The 22,677-nt window shown below is 42.4% G+C and overlaps 1 protein-coding gene across 2 annotated transcripts in view; it reads right to left on the bottom strand.

Moving 5' to 3' along the window:
• Positions 1-3,242: 3,242 nt before the first annotated feature.
• Positions 3,243-22,677, bottom strand: part of VAT1L (vesicle amine transport 1 like) — a 50,819-nt gene continuing 31,384 nt past the window's right edge. For both annotated transcript variants that reach the window (XM_083452635.1, XM_083452634.1), the window contains 2 exons: positions 11,468-11,551; positions 3,243-8,319 (listed from right to left, as the gene is read on the bottom strand). In XM_083452635.1, coding sequence (XP_083308761.1) covers positions 8,218-8,319; positions 11,468-11,551 — 186 coding nt within the window. In that variant the 3' untranslated portion in view covers positions 3,243-8,217. The remainder of the gene's footprint in view (positions 8,320-11,467; positions 11,552-22,677) is intronic.

The following is a 22,677-nucleotide window of genomic DNA, read 5'->3' as shown; positions in this document are numbered from 1 at the left end:
GCAACAATACATCTGAGTGAGGATGGGGGATAAATAAAATTCAATTCACATTTAAAGGTGAACTCACCTAATTCATACTTCCTAAAACAATATAAGAACTGAACCACAGCTATCCTTCAAAATCTACACTTTTCTGAATTTTACATTGTCGTTTTCCAGTAAAGCAATATGTACAAAAATGCATATAGTAAGGTAAATTGTGTATAAAAATGCATATAGTAGTGAAAATAACATTCTAATGTACAGTGGTACCTCAGGTTAAGAACTTAATTAGTTCCGGAGGTCCGTTCTTAACCTGAAACTGTTCTTAACCTGAAGCACCACCACTAATGGGGCCTCCTGCTGCTGCTGCCATGCCGCTGGAGCATGATTTCTGTTCTCATCCTAAAGCAAAGTTCTTAACCCGAGGTACTATTTCTGGGTTAGCGGAGTCTGTAACCTGAAGTGTCTGTAACCCAAGGTACCAGTGTATTGTATATGGGGAAATTGCTTTGCAAAAATGTGTACTGTTGCATGAACCCCAATTTCAGAGCAGCAAGAGATTCTAGGGATGCCAGTGCATACCTAGGGTTTGGTTTCCTTGGAATGGTTAGTGGAGGCTGTGGCATGTTTAGTATAGGTGGTTTTATTTGCACATGTATACAGTCCATGGAAGGGCTCACAGCATCAACGCTCTAACAGTTATTGCTTTCTCATGAGGCTTTGAGGGGGTCTCCAAAGCCATAGCTTAGGATTTCGCACACAGAGCAATCCAAGCCTCCTTATCCCTCTTCCAGATTCTGCATCAGCCTAAACTCACACACAGATTAGCCCCGCATTAGGGTGACATGGCACCCAGCCATATGGGGTGGGAATAGGCCTACCCCCATCCTCCTGAAAACGTATCCCATTTTCCCTATGGCAGCATATCTCTTCTTAGCTAACTCCTTACACATGCAAATGGATGTCTCCCAGCCCAACTATCCTAACAATTGCTCCTCTTCTGCCCAATGCTTCTATCTGGGTCTGGAGCCCATTAATTAGGTAGCAATATTCATTATCTTGGGTTTGAACACCTTCTAATAAAGGTTGTGGGCAGCTCTTAGTCATGGACAGCTCTTGGCAATGCTTCAAGGTTATCCATCTGTTAAAGGAGCAGTGGTGTTTAGTCATAAGGTCTATGAGAATGTTTGATGCCAAGATATAAAAGGGATTGGAAACTCACCTTGATGAACGTCAGCATAGACCATGACTGTATAAGGTGCTACTTATTAGCCATTGGAGGAGTCCTACCATTGCTCTTCCAGGGGATTCCTGGTGACTGAAGGAACATAAGCTGTCTATCTTTTGCTTTTGCTTTTCTCTTTGTTTCCTGTTTGTTTGTTTTTCAACTGGCCTACAGATTAAACCCATTTATCAAGGAACAGACTTGGTGTGCTGCTCTTTGCCTTGTCTGAATCCAAAAAAGACCTCTTTTCTTGATAGAACACAGATCAAGTCAGGAAAAAGCACTTCAAGCAGGCTGTAATCAGGGCCAAAAAGGTGATGTGGCTTCAGAAGAGGGGGTGCAGCTTAGGGAGAAAGTATGCCTTTCAAGGGCTAGACAGATAAGCCTAGATGTGAGGTTCCGCAGCCTTGGGCTAATAGCATGACCCCACTTTTGAATGAAGACAGCATTGCCCTGCACCTATGCAACATATGCCTAAGGCTATAGTATCTTGTAAAAGAAAGGAATTACAAACAAAAATGCAAAGAAGATAAAATAAATCTTGTCCAAGTTACAGAGATGGAGAAAGAATTCCTAAAATTCCCAATATGGTCCAAATGATTGTTTTTGCTTTTTCTTTGACTCTTGTTTCATATTTTGCCTACATGCCTGAGCCTGTTCCCATTCATATTATAATTATAGCTCTGCTTGCTAACTGTGATTTTGAAAAACTAATTAAATCCTAACTATAAAACTTGTACCTATTTGGAAAGGAAAAGAAAAGGTTTTGATGATCAAATGTAAAGTTTTATTTTCACATGTAATCTTCAATGTACGAGACAGAAAAACAGTTAAATTGGATTCTGTATCATTTTGTGCAGCTGAGAAAATATGGGTTAGATGTGCTAGGAGCATCTCAACTCACTTCTGTTGGCAAGCAAGCTCTACATTTTTTACCTGTTGAAGTCTTCAATGGTAGCCAAGCACATGGTGTATTATGGCAGTCCTGCCTAGTGATTATTACAGTGTGAAATTTAAGCACATGCTTAACCATCTCATGTAAATTCAGTGAGACCACAGAGTTTTTGTGTTCCATTCAGACTAAGTCTACAGCCCTAGACACACTTGCCTGAGAGTAAGGGCACTTCCAGACTGCCATCACAAATTCAGATTCCACAGTTGGAGTTGATTGGGATGTTCTGAGGAGGTCTGCTTCCTTAGCACATTCCCTACATTCTGCCCTGGGATGATCTGGGGCCCATCTCAGCTTTGGTTCTGGCTTCAGGATTCAGCCAAACCCAGCAGACATCCCTACTAATATCCCTGCAAGCCAAGGATGAATGCTAAATAAGCAGGTCATCTGGACGCACCCTAAGTCCCATTGAAAATGGGGCATATATAGGAGTAGTCATGTTTAGGATTGCACAAACTGTTACACTCAATGGGACTTCAGTTAGTCATGGGCACAGGAAGGGTTATGCTATGACAGTCCTTCAATGCTAGTAGTTTGCCTTAGTAATTACATATGTGCACCTTATGTCTAAGTGTGTGCTGTGTAGCTAATAAAACTTGTAAAACTTCACCTGAAAGCAGACCTATTGCCTCCAAGTCAGAAAGAACTGTCCTTGAGCAGAGCAGGTGTAGTCCAACAATCTCTGGAGGGCCGCAGTTTCCCTGTTCCACTACAGACTGCAGGTAGGGAGTCGTGTTTTTGAATGCTCTTTCATGTTAAAAGTTCCCTGCAAGTAGAAATCTTGTATTGCAAGAATAACCAAGCATTCAAAACCAAACCAACCCAGCTGGAATAGAAGCAAATGCTGGACATTCTTTATCCCTTCCTCCCAGGGTTCTCCTTGGTTTATACAGGGGAGTAGTATTAGCTCTACAAAGTCTCAGGCTAGCGGTCTTTCTTACCTTTGCTATCTTAGGTCCTTCTAAGCAGAGATTATTGGGACAGAACTCGGGAACATCTGCATTCAAAGTGCCTACTCTGCCACTGAACTATGGGCCCATCTGGTCAGGAGCAGTGCTCTCTATTAAACAACACCAGCCAAAGTTTATGCTATGCTTAATATTTTATTCATATTTTCATGTAAACATCATTTGCTTGGTAGGCACAATATAACAAAAGCTCTAAAGCAACAAATAACAATTAAAACAAGTGTTCCGGTTCTCTTCCTTCAGGCTGATGGTAAAGAGAGGCCTTCACAGTTCCATTATTGAAATTGAGAAATAATTTGCTTTCACTGGGAGAAAATAACCAATTAATTAGAGAGAAATTGAAAGCGCCCCGCTGACAGTGTTACAGTTTGGAGTTCAGTAATGATTCCGTTTCCCCTGTACCAGTAAAACACTGAGGAAATGCTAACTCCCTTTCTGCAGTCTCTTCTACTACCCGGAAGAGAGGTGATTCAACTGTTTGTACTTAAAGAAATAGGGCCATGTCCCTCAGAGTAATCCCATGAAAGCCAGCGCTAAATTTGTGATTAGATGTGAAGAACAAAAGGTGACATAGTCTTTGCAGGCTTGTGTCACTTCAAAATGCATGTGGAGTAGTTACATATGTGGATACTCTCTTGCAAGGAACACTAGCATATCATTTGAAGGCTAGACGCTACCTTACTTTCAAAATACAATGGGTTTTTTTAAAAAAAAAATCTGTGAGGAGCAAACACACAGCTACATGCTCCCCCAATGTATTTGAAATGGGCCATCTCTCTAAATCTCTTTCTAAGCGTTTGATTGGACAATTGAGATTGGGCATTGGGTGATTATGTGCACTGTTGTAGTGCCATCATATCCAGACAAGGAACATACAGTTTGAAATGGCCTTGTGCTCCCAGTCATCTCTCTAACAGATGGGAGTGTGTATGGGGCTCATTTTCCAAGTGAGCAACAATGCAATGTTGGCATGGTAGGAGAATGCAGTTTTCTGAGAATTTCAAGCCAGGAATGAGAGAGAGAGAGAGAGAGAGAGAGAGAGAACATGAATGAATGTCTCATGTGGTTTGCACCTGTTAGTGTACTTAAATCTTAAGTATCAGGATCAAATCCTGCCTCTAGTGAAAATGGTGCAAATTAAGTGGAGGTCAATAAAGGTGGGATTTCAGTTTCAACCTAGTTATAGTAAATTTGCATGAACTGGACAGCTCTGATTGAACTTGACAGCAAAATGTTCTTTCAGTGCAATGTTCCAAAATAATATTTCCCAGGGATGGAAGGCCTCCTGGAGTGATTCCCACAATCAGATCTCAAAGCAAACAAAAGAGTTCCACCCACATCTTGCTTCCTGATGATACAAAAAGGCATAACACTACAGAGCTGAGAATGAGATTGAACTATATGTGTGACTCATTAATGGAACACATTGCACATGTGTATGTGTATCTTGCTGCACAATTTGCTCCTGGAAGCAGCCAGCATTTGTAAATGCCTATGATGCAATTGGTCCATTTTGAATTTGGCATGAATCCACAACCCTCATCAACAAAAGTAGATACTTAGGAATACTGTACTACACATTGACCCCTACAAGTTGGATCCTATCAATGCATCTCTAAAGCAAAGCAACAATCCTGATCTGGTGCTGATTAGGCTCTTAGTGTCTTCACTTTACACTCAGGAAAAATGTTTAATCTTCAGTCTTGTCTGATGGAAATACTCTGAGGAGAATCACACCAAGAACAAATGTTGTTCAGCCTTAAACATGTGATGCCAAAAAGGATGTGGAGAGCAGGGCTCAGGGTTTCTAAATGCACTTTAAAAAACAACACACCTTAGACATTTATGTTAAACACATAAAGGTCAGGAGTAGACAGAGTAGGACCAGTGAGCAGCCGCCTTTATACTTTATGCATGCTCAGGATAAATGCTTGATTATAACTTAGGTGTGAGTTCTTGTGAGTTATATTTGCCACACCTAGTTCAAAATGAAGAGAAAAATTGTGCAGCAAAAAGTAGACAGCAGTAAGTCTTCTTAGATTTGCATCTGCAGTGTTAAAGTTACTATGCTATGCAAACCTATCTTGGAGTAATCCCACTGGACATGGGACTGTCTTGTGAGAAAACATGCATGGGTTGAGTAAGACAGTCAATTCTGATTAAATCAACAATACAGTTGTACCTTGGAAGTTGAACAGAATCTGTTCCGGAAGTCCGTTTGACTTCAAAAACATTCAAAAACCAAAGCTCCTGCGGCCAATCGGAAGCTGCGGAAGCCCCGTCGGACGTTTGGCTTCCAAAAATAGTTCAGAAACCAGAACAGTCACTTCCGGGTTTGCATCGTTTGTGAGCCAAAACATTCGGGAACTAAGCTGTTCGAAAACCAAGGTACGACTGTACTGGAGTGAATACTGGAGCTCATCTTGTGAATGCTCCAATGCTGGTATACGTTATAACTCTGCCTGCTGAAAAATCGTTTCAGATGGTGATTGTGTCAGGATGGGTCGAGCCATAACCTAGACCTGTTTTGCAGCGTTGAGAAGATCAGTTTGCCATGGGAAATCAACTTTAAATGTCAACTTGCGTTTACTTCGGTATTTTTTAAAAAAATGATTTTTTTTCATGCTCCTGGTTTTTGTTTTTTTCTCTTTGGTTCATCTGTAAAAGAAATGAACCACATCCTGGCTCAGCTCATTTCAACAGAGACAAGTACCCTTAAGCCTTAAGCAGGCCTGCCCTCTCCCAAATAAAGTATTTAGAGAGATGTATCTGCCCACTCTTTTCGTTTTCCTGGCTAACCCAAAGAATGACCCAAATGTATATGAAACACCTGGTCATTCATAACTATGGTTTATTGTGTGAATTGTCACATATGAGGAATTATTTGATTGAAATACTGCTCCATCGAATACAGTGGGACCTACATCTGAGTAAATGTGCATAGGATTGCTCTGTAAGTTAAATGTTGTTCTATCTCACACCTGCCTGTTCTAGCTCTACCTTACTTTTTAATTAAAACTGAATGTCTGCTTCTTTTAAATACCTCAGCTGCAGTCCCAGTGGCTATGACATTCCAAATGGCTTCATTTTGCTTGCACACCAACTGCAAAGTGCAGCCCAATATGGCACTTTTACTTTATATGAGGAATAGGATAAAGAGATATGCTGGAATTATGCTAAATTGTTCATACAAATCTGATTATTTCTTCTAACACTTAGACAATTATACTTCCAACCTCCCTCCCCCCCACCCCCCGCCGGGCCCTTTTTAAGCATTTCTCATCCTTATACAATTTTGTTCATATCTGTAGCTTTGTTGATTTAGAGTCAGGCTAAATGCTAGTAGGCTCAATATATAATGATTTACCACCCAAATCCAATTTTCATGTGAACGAAGGAGACAGTTATACACAGAACGCAATGTGAGAAAATTAGAAAAATACCAGAATGAGAATCATTAAAATGACACACTGTGTTAATCCAAATCCATCCTTGTCACTGTGAGGAAAAAGGTTAGCAACTGATTTTTCTTTGCTGTCTTGGAAAAATGATGTTAAGTTTAACAGTTCAGCTACACATTTAGGTGAGATGTTTTCTTTAATTAGTGTGATGTACAATACTAGAATTACATGGGTGTGAGTGAGCTGTGTCAGTGCGGAAGGGGAGGCACTGGAGTCTAAGAGACCTCTCCTGGGGCCTGACATGGTTCTCAGTTAGATCAGTGTGTGGTGAAGTGCTTCAAACTGAGAGAAGAATTACTCAAATTAGGTCAGCTCTGTTTTGGTGCTTGGATGAAGGATTAATAACCATTTATCCCAATGTGATGTACAGAGATGGCTATCATTGACCAACCTTTAAAAATATTAAGAGTGCACTTTTGAATGATCAGGGAATTCTGTAGTTCTTTGTGGCAAAGGAACTTTTTAGAACTTGGGGGGGGGGGGCGGACTGTCATGTATGTTTTTCTTTATAAGGCAATAAATTTAGATGGGCCAACAGTAAACATATTTGTTGGCACCAGGACTGAATACTTTTCTTTCTAATTAATGGGTTCTGTCCACTAATGTACATGTAGTTATACCAATCAGTGCTGTTGCTGTCACCTAGTCTATTTCTCTATACACCAAACAATAAAGAACAAATGAGGTATTTTATTGTCTTAAGAGTTTAAGAAGGACTTGTTGGTTCAGAAGTATCGTCAGGGGATGGAATGGATAGTGAGCTGTCCTGTCAGCAGCCTGCATTGGTGCTTCAAAAGAAAAGTTCTCACTCTCCTCTAAAAGCTCCTCGCACCGCTGGGGGCATCAATAAATCCTTGGTGAAAATTCTAATTGACATATGTGTTGAAGGCAGTCTTGCCTCTTTGTATAGATGCTCGGGATCTCCATCATTTGGTTAAAGGTTGAAATTTGGGGTGCAGAATGTGGGTGCTTTCTCCCACCTTGAACAACATAAGCTGTTGTACGAGTCTAATATGTGGGCCTATTTACATGGAGGCCCTATTCACAAAGCGCTCTCTCTCTTTTTAAAAAAGAATGACAGGAATCAAGCCTACTCAGCCTTCTCTCATAATGCCTAATATGCAGTGCTGAAAGGAGTACACATACCCGTTTTGTCCACCACAGAATTATCCTTAGGCAGGTGGGTGGGTGAGCTCACCCACTGAAATAAATGATTATAAATGTTTTTATAATCATTTCACTGGCTAATGGAATAGGTGAGGTTTAAGAAGAAGCCAACCAGAAACCACCCTTCTAAAACTGGCTTGAAAACTTGCCTTTTTGAAAGCACAAGAGAAGAGGTTCACATTTCAGTTTACTGTGGATGCTAATAAGGCTTCAGACAGGAACTCAATAGGCAAACTGGGTGGCATGTGATGGAATGTTATAATACTGGACTGGGTGGGAATGGCACTTGAGTTTCAAAACATCAATGATCAACAGCTTATAGCTCAGCTGACTGCAGACAAAAAAAGAACAACACACACTGTACTAGAGCATTTGTTCACTGGTGCACAAAATGGACCTCCCAGTCACCTTCCCTTCTTTTGCTCTATCAATTCTTCCCGCTTTCATTCCCTCCACTCATAGCTATTGCTGGATGAATGGCATACGTTCTTTATTCTCATTGTCCCCCTCGTGGTCTTCTTCCTCTTCGCCAGCTTCACTGGTTTCTGTACTGTCATTGGCCATCTAGGAACAAAACAAAGGAAACCAAGAAGTTGGATGGCCACCTGTCATGGATGTTTTAGTTGAGATTCCTGCTTGGCAGGGGGCTGGTCCCTTCCAACTCTACGATCCTATGATTCTATGCAATGCACCAAGAAAAAATGCCAAGGATAGCAGAGTTGGCCCATAAGGCAACATTTTTTTAAAATTAAAGGTTGCACACATGCAATGTTAGTTCTACTCACAGTAGAGTTATTAAAATTGGTGGACCAAAATTAGTTATGCCTAAGGGGTGAAGTTCACAAAAAGCGATCTCAAAGCCATTAAAGAAAAAAGAACGCACGTTCACAAACAGAGATCTTGCAAATGTCCTGTGATACTAATTATCCAGAATGAACCTTTTACCCCAAGCTTTTGCCTCAAGGGATCAGAGTCAAAAGCGTATCTTATGCATGTTTCCTCAAAAGTAAGTTTCACTGAGTTCAATGGTATTGTATTCAAATACACGATCCCACTGTGAGGCGAAGAAAGGATCATACTGGGAGGTGGGCCAAAGGACAGAAGTCATTCTTGTGTGCCCTGGGGGCAGGTGATTTGCATTTGCAGCTCACATTTCTTTTGGCTAGAATGATAAAGATTGACATCAGAACCAAGTTCACTGTTGACATTTAAGGCTGCACAACAAGCCCATACAGTGGTACCTCGGTTTACGAACTTAATCCGTTCCGGAATTCCTTTTGTAAATGAAACCATTCTTAAACCAAGGTGTGCTTTCCCTAATGAGGTCTCCCACCGCCGGTGCTCTTCCACCGTTCGGCTTCCATTCTTAGACCGAGGTAAAGTTCACAAACTGGGACACTACTTCCGGTTTTGTGGAGTTTGTAAATCGAATAGTTCATAAATAGGGCTGTTCTTAAACCGAGGTACCAGTGTACTGCAGTAAGGAGATCAGTGTCATATGGACTGAGCAACTGTGATAAAAACTGCAAATGCAAACTGAGTTAAGAAAAGCAACAAGTCCCATCACTAGCCATGTCCATGAATTTCAATTGCTTTGCTCTGAGTAAAATTAAAATTTGAATACAGCTCCAAATCCATATTATGTCAATAACTTTATTAGGCTAAATGATGTGCAGAAACTGCCTTCTTGACAATTGGACCCACTATTGTTCTCATGTGCTCAATCCACCAGAGCCTGACCTCGCATGCAGGGGAAGTCCCTAACTCATCAAGGGTTTGAGGACATGTGTTATCACTTAATCACCAGTGGAGCTTGAAAGCAACAGCCTTCCCATGCTGTTTTGCCTTCAGCAACTGGTACTCAATGGCATACTGTCTCTAAGAGTGGAGATAACTTCCATTATGGCTTGGGGCAACTTCAGATGACCTACTTTTAATGAGCATTCATCCTGATTTTCTGGTGCAAAACTGATGTGAGAGTTAATTATATCCAGTCTTTACTGAGCATTCATTATTATTATTTTTGCAGGATGTTAGTCATTCATCCTGGGACGCGGGTGGCGCTGTGGGTTAAAGCCTCAGTGCTTAGGGCTTGCCGATCGAAAGGTCGGCGGTTCGAATCCCCGTGGCGGGGTGTGCTCCCGCTATTCAGTCCCAGCGCCTGCCAACCTAGCAGTTCGAAAGCACCCCTGGGTGCAAGTAGATAAATAGGGACCGCTTACTAGCGGGAAGGTAAACGGTGTTTCCGTGTGCGGCTCTGGCTCGCCAGAGCAGCGATGTCACGCTGGCCACGTGACCCGGAAGTGTCTTCGGACAGCGCTGGCCCTCGGCCTCTTTGAGTGAGATGGGCGCACAACCCTAGAGTCTGTCAAGACTGGCCCGTATGGGCAGGGGTACCTTTACCTTTATCTTTAGTCATTCATCCATTGCAAGCTTTTCAATGTATTCTCTACATCACTTTCCAAACTGCAACAAGTCGGATGCTTTTAACAAGTAGATTTGTTGTGCTAGGGAAACGGAGCACTTTAATCCATTTCAGATGCACAGACTGGATGTTCTGGCATACATTTGCATAACTCCCACAAAATACTGACAGTTTAGAGGCACCCTACAACTTATTTATGGATCTATTTTCCTACGTTAATTTGCCTAATCCTTTTTTAAAAGCCACCAAAGTCAGTAGCCATCACTACACCTTGCAGCAATAAGTTCCATAAATGAATTATGCATTGTGTCCACATTATTAAAAAGCAAGAGTTCAGACTTTTGTTATGGAAAGCAAACTGTTCAGAAATTTAGTTCTTAGGCCATAAAAAGAAATGGAACCAGCGAATGAATTATGTGTAGAATCCTCCATCACTCTTTGACCACAATGAAATATGTCCTATATAGCAACCAAGAAAAAATGAGCAGGGCATTGATGAAATTAGAAAAGTAAAATACAGTCCCTCAGGAAAATACATGTAAAGTTTGCTAATAAATGCCCTTCATATACACAGTAGTCTCACGGGGTCTGTGTTGATGTAAAAATGTGTAGATTTCATGAATGTGATTAATTAAAGTGAAGCCTGTTTGCAAATGACTGTTCCTTTCTTGTTAATCCAGTGCAACTTTGCAATTCTATGTTCCCTGAGAGGATGTCCCAGGGCTATATGGGTCATGAGATCTTCCATGCCAAAGGCAGAGAAAGAATTCTGGCCTTGGAGAAGGAGATCAGATGTTGGATGACACTTCCCTGTAGCAGCAGAAACTTCTATGGCCCTTGTCCTGCTGATTGTCAGAGTGCTGATGCCAGTAAAACTGAAAAGGGGACATGTAGGGGCAACAGTGTAGGGAAAGGAACTGATCCAACACACTTCCCATTCTCCCAATACACCCCAAAGCCAGAAAGAAACTTATGCAAGCTCTAATTTGCCTTCCATTTGGAACAATTCAAAGGACTTTTTTTATTTAATAAGAACCCCCCTCCCAGAAATGGGTGGAGAAATGGATGCTGTCCAACCCTCTAAATGCATTGTTAAGAGATGACAAAACCTCATGGAACCAGGCACAGAATTGGTCAAGAGAACATTCCACAAATAGGGAGCCATGCCCATTTTGGGCAACACCCACTGCTGCAATGTGCCCCCCCAGAGGGTTCAACAATAGTGAATGTGACCATCTGTCCCAAAAAGAAATTAGTCACCACTGCCTAAAACTCATTTTCACTTACCAATGGAGTTGGTGTTTTCTCCACATCCAAAATTAATTTCCCTATGTTGCCTCTGTCATGGATTCTTTGCATTGCTTCTTTCACCTAGAAGGTAACAAATGCCCAAGTTACACCCCTTTGTGATGCACATACACAAACAAACAAACAAACAGTTTACCTTTGAATGCAAGCATATTTCATGATGCAAATACAAATGAACTCGAATCTTTAGCCCAATGAGAATATGTTGAAGTACCAAAAATCGGATGAGAAAGGTGTGCAGTACATTAGTGATAATAAAAATGAACCCATTCAACCAAATGTTAAAAGAGAATATTGAATATTAAGATTGCAATCCTCAAATGTGCAATTGCTAATCTTATGATGAAAATACACAACTCCTTCCTAATATAAGTCTCTATTTCTGAGGGCCATAAAACTATTTTTTTAAAAAGAGATCCAGTAGGGATCTGGGAAATAACAGACTGGTTAGCTTAATGTATGTTCTGGGGAAACTGGTGGAAAGTATGATTTAAGATAGATTTAAGATAGAATTACCAAGCATATAGAACAAGTCTCGCTGAAGCAAAAGCAGCATGTGTACTGTGTACTTAAGAATAACAAAAAAGCTTCTGAAAAGTACCTCACTAAATTTCTTTTAGTTATTTCTTAAACTTATTAGTCGCTTGTCACCTGAAGGTCTCCAAGCGACTTACAGCACAGAAAAATATACAATACATAATATCATAAACTTAAACATGGTTTGCGTCTTGAGGTCCCCAGGATGCCCCCCCCCAACCACCATAAAAGAATTCACACAGACACATATTTAAGTTTAAGGTTGCTGGGCAAAATTTAGGCCACAACTTTATTGAATTACACAAAGTGAGCAGTATTGGCTTAGGCATTGACGAACTATAACTGATTCCTGCCCCCCTTGCAGGGGGTCTAGAAGGGTAACCCAACGAGGGAGCTACATCGATGTAGATCAACAGAAGCACACCCCAATGTTCCCGTGGTCCTGGCATGGCCCTAGCCCCTCAAGTGGACTCCGGAGGGGCTAGTGATGGCCGCACCTCCTCTCCCACATCCCCCACAGAGTCAATGCCTAACCGCCAAACCTTACAAAGTTGTGACAATTGCTGGGAGGTAGGCGAAAACCAAATGGCCAGTGCCAATTTGCCAAGTGGAAAATTTCCTACCAGGTCACTGCCGCAAAACAGGCGACCAACCAAAGTCCCAAGCAAGGCCAGGCCACCGATGCAGAAGAGGGTGGGAAGGTGGATCTTCGGCGGTGGGAAGCAAGTGAGCGTGACGCGTCCTGCTGCTGATTTATATCCCTCACGCTCGTGCCAAGCAGCCTGACTGGCTGCCTAGAAGTGGTACATTGTGGGGCCAATAGAAGAAGGTTATGGGGGAGGGGTCCTTCAAGCCCCGCACACAAGCAGGACCCTCCCTTAAGAGAATCCCAATTGCTAAAACAAGCCACATTCCTAACCCATGGTTTGAAGTTTGTTTGTTTCAAACAAACCAGTGTTAAGATTAACCACAGTTTGTTGGGTACAAATAATGTAAGATGTGGTAAATGGAAACTGGAAGTAAAAAAATTTCTTCTTGCAGCTACGCCAGGAATGGAGTGTACAAGTTCAAGTCTCACTCCTTCTCCTCACACTAAACTGTAGCTGCTACACCACATCCTCACTGGACCACTAATACTTTAGCAAGGGATCCTTGCCAATCACTTATTTTGCAATCTTTTTGACAGCAAATAAAGCCGTTTAGAATTTCTTAGCAAACTATAAGGGTTTGCTGTACCAAAGCTGGAAATAGTTCCAGATCTGAATGACTGAGCAAGCATGTTAGACTTATCACCCAAATCCTGGATCTATTTCTTTGCCAAAAGAAAAAGAAAAGTAATGGACTACTCACAAATATGTGGTTTTGGGCTGGCAGCCAAAAAATGGTGATTAAAGTAGTTGCTGCATGCCCATATCTCATGCTCAGTGGAAGGAAATAAGCTTCCCTTGCATTTTTCTCTCATACACAGTATCAGCTTTAACCCTCTGGGGAAAAGCTCAAGGTGTGCTTATAGGCAAATTCTCCATAATTTGAGCAACAGGTGCTGGGAAAGAAAACAATATGATTCCAATTTTTAATATATAAAAATAAGGCTGCTCTGTGTATTGAATGCAGATGGAGGGAGTTAGGAGAGAACTGTAAAAAAGAAATTGTATGCATAGATGGAGCTGTATCAGATTTCTAGGAGACAGAAAATTAGTTTTGTTGTAGAGAGCAGCAAGAGAATTAGCCAAGTTTAAAGACCCACTTTTGGAGATGTCCACTATTCTTTCTCTGTGTCTCTGTTTTGAAAAAGCAGTGTAATCTACAAGTGTTCATTGTGGTTACTTTACTCCAGGGGAAGTCCAGCTGCTTTTGGACAGAAAATCTAACCATCCCTGGCCATTGAAGGGCAACATGTTGACTCCCCCTGCTTTTCTTTTGACTGTGAGCAACATATATGCCAAATAAAAATACTGAAAAGGCAAGAAAATATTTGGTGCAAAGCATTGCTGTCTCCTCTGCTGTGAAGGCTCTTTGTTCTTGCTTCTGTAACAACTATTTATTTATTTATTTATTTATTTATTTATTTATTTTATTTCTTTACACAACTTAAAATTGAAAGGACCCTGTCCTCTTTTACAACAGACCACCCTACTTAAGGGCTACAGCTCAGTGGAAGAGAAGCTGGTTTGTATGCCAAAGGCCCCAATTTCAATCCCTGGCACATCCATGTAGGGCTGGGGGTTGCAGGCATATGCCTGCCCCCCTCCTGCTTTTAGACCCTGAGAACACAATACCAGTTGCTAAAAGGTGTGTTAGTTAGCTATTTTTAACCATTTTGAGTTTTGTTTGTTTTTTACAATCAAACCGTGTATATCAAGCAGTTATTTTATGAAATAACTGTATAAATGATTTATTTTATATGTTTATTGCATTTATATCCCACTTTTTTCTTCCAAGAACATGGTTTCTCCCCTCCTCATTTAATCCCCACAACAACCCTGTGATATCACTTTGGCTGAGAGGCAGTGACTGGCCTGAGGTCACCCAGTGAGCTTCAAGGCCAAGTGGGGATAAGTGGTCCAGAAGGAACAAATCAGCAATGAGATAAGCAATGAAAGTGCCAGTAAAATGAAGCTGGTCTGGACTCGAGAACAGAAAGCAGCTTGGTGAATCCTTCCAGTTCAACCTTTTCCTTTCCCCCAGTGTATTTTGCCACCTCTATTACTCAGCTGAATAAAGACTGCTGAGACTCCCATCCACCATTTCCAATCTTCAGGCTAATTTGGAATTTATCTAAAAGCACGAAGTCATTAGTGTCTAACTGAAACAATTTACCAGCCCCCATATGCACCGAGTAAATGTTTAAGGAGTTCTGACTCAAGTGGGATACAATAACACTTAATTGCCTTGTGTTTCATTTCTCAGTTTGCAAAGTACTGCCCTCTCAGGACTGGTTCACGTGCCACATTACAATTGGAAGAATTACCTGCATTTCTTACAGCTGGTTTATATGCTGCATATGGAAGTGGGAAAAGGGAAGAGCAGTTTGTGAGGTTTCTGTCCATAATACCATTACACTAAGGATGTGGATTCACAGAGGAAGCATTCAATCCTCAGCATCTGCAGGTAGAGCTGGGAACATCACCTATCTGAAATCACGGATTGCCACTGCCAGTGAGTGTAGACCACAGGTGGGGAACATGTGGCCCTTCAAATGTTGGTAGGTCCCAACTCCCATCAGACCCAGGCAGTATGCTAATGGTCAAGGACGATGGGAGTTGCAGCCCAACAACACAACAACATCTAGAGGGCCAAAGTTCCCCTATCTCTGGTGTAGACAATACTGAGCTAGATGGGTCAGTAGTCTGACTCAATATAGGACAGCTTCCATTGTTGTTAGGTATTTTGGGCTGCCTAAGGAGTATAATGGGCCTTTCTAGGTCCCAGTTGTACTGGGATTCTCTGTGGGGCCCTTGCCTCTTCTTCATAATAGATCTACATAGGGGTCTTTGTCAGGCTGTATTCTGACCATGAGTTAGATCAAGGCGATAATATAGAGGTGGCAAGAGTTGCCAATCTTTTCCATGGTCCCCCATCCAACTGCTCACCTGGGAAGTCTTGCTATTAGTCACCGAGGGGCAAAGATACAGGCACCTATATTATGTCTGCATGCCTTCTGCTTTGCAGCTCACTGACAGTAACTGGATCAATGCCCTCCACCAACGCTTGGTCAGATAGCTCCCTCCCTCTGTAGCTGCTTTTTAGTAAAGACTAAACACAAACATTTGTGCATGGTTTGATAGATCTTCAGAGGCATATGGTAATAAACTCATAGTCAAATGTAGCAGAAAACACAGCCACAACACCGAATGAATCATTACTGCATCACATCAAACCAAAGGGAAGAAAGAAGCATTTCACCCACACTGGTGGATAACATGTAGTCTCACATATAATGTAACATCAGGGCATTAGGCCATGTTCCAGCAATACAGGTTGCGTTTGTATCTCCAGAGCTGGTTGAATTTTAAAACCAACGCTGACACCTGCATTTAATGCAACATTATCTACTGTGCTGTTTAAATTTTTCTCCACCTAAGTTAAGGAGACCACTGTATTCTTCAGACATGGAGATACGGACCTCCTTTTCTTGCTCTGCTGAATCTAAGAAATGTGCACTGTAGGGAATTCTCCTACTCCTGATGAACTGCTGCATAATAATCAATGGCTATTTGGCTTCTGTGTGAGCAGAAAATGCAGAACCTGATATAAGAGAGTGAGTACTATTTACTGCATTTTTATTCCACAATTTCCCTAACTTTTATTGCCACCACTGCTAACTATTATCGTTGTAATCACCCTATGTAGTACTTTTGGCAGAGATAGGGTGACTGAACCCAAAGTCACCCAGTAAGCTTTGTGGAGATCTGAACCCAGCCTAGACTGACACTAACCACTACACCACACTCCATGTCTGATGGCAGTGTAGCAGCAAAGAGTATGAGCTATTTGCCGCAATCACACTAGGGAAGCCCCTATCCCTCTATCTCTGCAGTTGTTGGAGATAGCCCAGTACTATTTATTTACTTATTGCATTTGTACCCTGCTTTTTAGCCAAAAAGACTCCCAAAGAGTCTTACATACCATAAGTTAAAACAAGAGACTTCCTGCCTGTCTAAACTACATGACCCACAAGAAAAAAGGCTGGAGGGAAAAGGGGAAAAAGCAAGCACTCTTCTGGTCCTGCCTGGGAGCATCCAGCCTCCTGCTTCTTCTCCTGTCTTTTCTCACCCACATACCTTTGCTGCTGGCCTCTCATTAGCAACAGGGGAATGGAGAAAGGGAAAGAGAGGTCTTCATTCTCTCCTCCCTTCTCTGGCATCTGTCTCATGAGCTTTGCTGCTCCAGCTCCACCACTCTCTACCATCTGAAGGATTCCTACTTCTTCAAAAGGCTCTGATTTTACTCCTCTGCTAGTGCATGCTTGGAACTGCCTCCTTCTTTCACATCCCTCTTCAAAACCCACAAAGCCTTTGCACAATCACCCATCTCTCATGCCTTATTGTGATCCAGCCAGTCGAGAAGCCTAAGCATGGGCAACTGAGGGTGCTTCTAGACTGAGGGCATTGTTTTGGGTAAGGCAAATCCAGGTTGCTATCAATGATAGTGGATTGGGAGTTCATGTGCAATAAACTTGCTTCCCCAAATGATGGGACTTTTTGTGGCAAGGAAAGTGATGGGAGAATGCATTGAAAAGTGTAGGATACTGCTCGTTTTGATGCAATGACATACAGTATAACCTTCCTGCAACAAAATCAGAATGAATGTTCAACAGACAGGTTGAAACAAATACCTATTGCTTCCTTATTTTCCCCTGCCTTCTTTCTCATATTGTTTTTCCCATACCAATTCTTAGATGGTAAGCTCCTTGTGGCAAGGAGCTGCTTTCTTGAGCTCTGAAGTACTGTGGTGATGGCACTAAACAAACAAACAAACAAACAAGCACACACACACTGCTAATTTCCCAGTGTTCCTTGCCCCTCACCTCTGCAATGGTTTTCCCAGCGCTTCTTGCCCCTGGCATGCTCCACAGCTGTATGTAAAGCATCACAGAGGACATTTCTAAATGGAGTTTCGCATATTCCTAGGTCAAACCCTTGTCGTGTTTAACACACCCCAACTGGATATTAGCAGTATCCTCCAGTCCCTAGCTCATGCTGTTTCTGTTATAGAACCTTGATGGATTGTGGGTAGCTTTTTCTACTAATACAAGTTGAGCATCATTGGAGGACAGATTTAAGCCACTGGTCAGTTACACTGCAAAAAGATAAATTCCCCATCTCTAATTAATTCCTTTCCCCATCTGCCTTGCCCCGGTGCTGCTAAGGAACAAGCAGCTAAATCACGTTGTGACGAATCACAGGGATGAGATCTCCATGGTTACAGGTCATGTGGTCTACACATACAAGCTTTTAGCGTCAGAGTTACTTTGGCAACACAAATGGCAGAGGTAACTGATGCAGATCTTGCCTAGATTTATGACAGGATAAATCCAGACAAAAATGTGTCTATTTTGCATTCAGAGGTGCACTATCAGTCACCATAGGGTGTATTTGCAGCTCCTATGCATTCACTGAACACACATAGGAGAGTGGGATCACTAACCACCATTCCCCCCTGCCTCTGGTGACTGCACATTGGGTGCATATAAAGGGGGGCTCTGCATGTAAAGGTGCTCCAGGCAAAGGTGGGAAGGTATGTAGCTCAGTGGTAGTGCACCTACTTGCATGTGGAAGGTCGCAGGTTCAATGCCAGACATCTCCAGGTATGACATATTTTAGCATGGATAGCTCTTAAGCAACACTTTCAATATTGTAACCTTTCAGTGGAGCCATCACCTCTAATGGTTTTCATTATCACTGTTGATTTGTCTGGTTTATCAGAGCTACAATGTTAACTTAGTAAAATACAGGTGCTTAGGGCATTCCTCGGTCCAGATGAGGGGCATGATGGTTTAGAGTTTAAAATAAATAAATCACAAACACTTGATGTCACAAGGAACTGCATAGAATGTTTAAAAGGCCAAGGGCCCTGTTGCAGGCTTGCAACCTAAAGGAAAGTGTGAGAAGTGACTCTGTAGTGATGACCACTGACTTGGAAGGCTTTGAGAGAGGATTAGACAAATTCATTGATGATAAGGCTATTAGTGGCTACATTCTGCCTCCACAGTCAGAGGCAGTATGTCTCTGGATACCTTCTGAGAATTGCAAACAGGGAGAGCATTGCTGCACGCAAGTCCTGCTTGTGGGCTTCTCATAAGCATCTGATTGGCCACTGGATGACAGAGTGCTGGACTAGCATGCATTTATACACATGCATAGTAAAGTAAAGGTGCCCCTACCCTTTACTAAGGACCAGACTAGTCCTTCATGTGAATGCCACATTAAACATGGGTAGGAAACCTCATCTTGGGTCCAAATGCAAGTCTCTGGGTCTCTCTGTTTAGCCCTAGGACTCTCCTAATGCCACACCCCAACCCCAACCTCTATCCCCAGGCTTCACCCTGCACTGGCATTGCTTCTCATCCTCCTTGAGTGTTCTTGCCAGACTGCAATGTGTCCTTGAACTCTGACAATGCTTTGTGTTTGACTGGATGAAGGATAGAGAGGTGTGTAAGAGTGTGCATAAACTAGCCTGGAGAGAAGCTGGTAAGAAATGGCTATTATTTCTTCTTTACTAGTGTGCCACCCAGAGATTGAAGGAACCCTAAATTGGATAACCTCTAGGAATGCAACATTTTAAACATAACAAGACTTCCTTGAAGAAGCTTACAAAACGGTTGCAAAATAGGACCAGATATTTTACCAGGCAAATCCCTGGTAAATAGGGTCTTTTGGGGCATAGGATACTTTCCACATTTGTATTCTAAAGCTGTACAGCACCAGGAGGGGTTAAAGAGACAGCTGTGTCATTTTTTTGCCTTTACAATGAAGTATGTTTGTTTTTGGGGACGCGGGTGGCGCTGTGGGTAAAAGCCTCAGCGCCTAGGGCTTGCCGATCGAAAGGTTGGCAGTTCAAATCCCCGCGGCGGGGTGCGCTCCCGTTCTTAGGTCCCAGCACCTGCCAACCTAGCAGTTCGAAAGCACCTACAGGGGCAAGTAGATAAATAGGGACCGCTTACTAGCGGGAAGGTATACGGCGTTCCCGTGTGTGGCTCTGGCTCGCCAGAGCAGCGATGTCACGCTGGCCACGTGACCCGGAAGTGTCTCCGGACAGTGCTGGCCCCCGGCCTCTTAAGTGAGATGGGCGCACAACCCTAGAGTCTGTCAAGACTGGCCCGTATGGGCAGGGGTACCTTTACCTTTATGTTTGTTTTTAGGTGCCCTGTCCACATCAACAGGGCTGGCCCTACCATTAGGTAGACTAAGGCGGCTGCTTCAGGCAGCAGATACTGAGGTAAGTGATAGGGGGCAGAGCTGTGTGTGCCATATAGAATGGCTTGCCTTCTCCTAAACTAGGCTGCTGCTCTCAAGAGCAGTGGAGGGCACTGTCACACCCTAGTAAGATTTAGCTGCCTATTTGGTTGGGTTTGTACATGGAATGAGGCATGTGCTATCATTGCCTCAGGCAGCAAAAAGGCTTGGGCTGACCCTCCACAGCAAATGCCTCTAGTAGCTACACTTTCCTTTGCTTTTTCTTTCAGTACAGAAGAACGCCTTTCCCCCTGAATGGTCTGTTGCCATAGTAGCCAATGTAAAAACAGGCCAGAAATGAAGAATTTTCTTTAAAAAGGACCAAAAACTGCTAGTGAAGGCAAACCTGGACTCTCAGGGACCAATTTTAAAAGAAGCTGCATAGTCCCACAATTGGAATGCAAACTCTCAAGTTTCCCCATTAGCCTATAAATATGTAAAAAAAAAAAAAAGTTCCTGACACTGTTTTGTTTACAGTCTTTCAGTCACTGATGAATCAGGACCCACAAGTGAGTCAAGCCCAGACCTAAGGTGGCTTGCACCCATGGGACCACCTGTCTCTCATTGGAATTTCCTTTGAAAGAGGGGCAGAGAGAGAAATGAGCAACCTGGTATGTAGAAAGATGATATTTTGGAAGGTGAGGCTTTTTTCGACCTGGCATAAGGAAGTGCATTTTCAGTTAAAAAAAGGTAGTGTGTTTTTCTTTGCATGCTGCAATTTAGGGATATGGGGTGGGGGAGAGAAGGGAAATATCTTGGGTCTGAATAGAGTGAAGGCAAAGGAATTACAATACATCCAGGACTATTATTATTATAATTATTACTACAAAGCGTGCAAAGCTGAATGTGCACAAGTTAAATGCACAAAAGCTGCGAGCTACCTGTACATTGAAGCTAGGGAGGGACTCAGAATCTCTGGGGTTGTACCATCCTATATAGAACTCCTGTATCAGGATGCTAACATTTTCACTTCTACACTTGCTATAAGACTATACCTCTATTGGTGACTAAATATGTTAAAGAAGATCAGACTTGTTTCATACCAGGGTGCCATCTTGCAGACTCAGTGTGGTGAGTCCTTAACTCAGTTTTGGCTACAGGTTTGGCAAGGCCCTGAAGCAACTTTACTCTCACTCCAAGATAACCTGTTGCCAAGTCCTATTTCTGTGGTTGTTGCTTAGCCACCCCCCTCATTTTCCTGTGCAGGGAAGCTTAGACGACACTCCCAAGTGCTGGGCTTTGTACAGGGGTGACCAGCTACTGACCATTCATCTACACACAGCACCATTCTATTCAGGAGTACATCTATCCTGGCTTTATCCTCTTCTCAAAGGGGATATCACTAAAAACTGGCTTCTGATCATTTGGAATATGTCAGTTCACTTAAGGTTATTTAGGGAACACAGCCCTTGCCAGACTGTTTAGATAGAAGCATCTCCCCCCAGGTCTGTTCTCATTTATTTAGAAGTGAAGCTCATTATTGTTAATTGCTACAGATGCTTCAAGCCAAGTGCATGTATCGCTTTCTTGGAATCTAGCAGACAATTTGCTCTTTGTGGAAATGCTAAGATTCATTTCTGTAACTGATTTTTTGTCGGTTTGCTCTCTGCCTCTTCCTAGTTTAGTCCTTCTCTTCCTTTCTTCAACAAAGTTCTGCCAGCACAACATGCTAAACTTATAGGGCAGTTCAGTTGCCAGCCTTCTGAAAGAGGCTTAATTTATTATGACTATCTTGTGCAGAGAGAGACAACATTGATCTACCATTTAAACATATTAGTAGACCTTGAGCATCAGAGGTTTACTCAATAGAGGTATCATGACAAGCAGAATGAAAAGTACTGCAAGGCAAATGACAAAACAGGATGCCAGCACACCACTCTCTCTGGCATTTTCCCATCCATAAATGCATTTGCATGAGAAAGGAAATGCTGTCATGGAAATATCAGGAGTGACAGAAGAGTGCATTATATTAATTCAGCTCTAGATGAGGTGCACCTTAGAAAAGAAATGCTCCAATTAATGCAATTGCTTTTCTATTTTTAACATTTGGCTTGATGGTGTAAACTTTATTGTGATGATGCAGCCAATATATTGAATTAATATCCACTACTGTAATCAATGGAAATGAATATAGTTATTAGTCCACCCCCACTACCACTGATGGAAGAAGATTATTCCTTGCCATTTGATAGTTGTGATATTTGTCCATGTTCCAGCAGGCAAAAAGATGCCTGGCGACCAGCTTGCAGCCCTGGAATTGATTTGACTTGGATGTTGGCCAGCAGCCAAGTCTCAGCCGCAGACATGGAACAGTCAGCACCAGCATTTGGCATCAAACCCTGTAAGTAAGCCAGAAGTTGACAACCAGGGGCCCTTGAAAACCAAAGCCCCTGAATGAAGACACACAGTCTGCCCAGAACAGCACTGCCTGAGCTTGATTTGACAGAGTTACCAAGCCCCTCCTCATCAGAAACTTCATGCTCCCCAGATTTTGATCACCAACAGAAGCAGTGTTCGAGTTGGAAAATTTTACCTAACGGGGTGCTTAGGTCCAGGACCTAGGTCTGGACTTTCCACTCTTGGAGAGCGACAAAGCTCAGCAGGGATTGTCAGGGCCAGGAGATATAAAAGAGTTCAGTTTGTAGGGTCACCAATGTGGTTCCCTCCAGATATTTTAAACCACAACTCCCATCA

The sequence above is a fragment of the Podarcis tiliguerta genome (genome assembly GCF_965153285.1).
Source record: "Podarcis tiliguerta genome assembly, chromosome: 8".
Lineage (NCBI taxonomy): Eukaryota > Metazoa > Chordata > Lepidosauria > Squamata > Lacertidae > Podarcis > Podarcis tiliguerta.
Note: the sequence above shows the minus strand (reverse complement) of the source record. Positions and strands in the feature narration are given on the sequence as shown.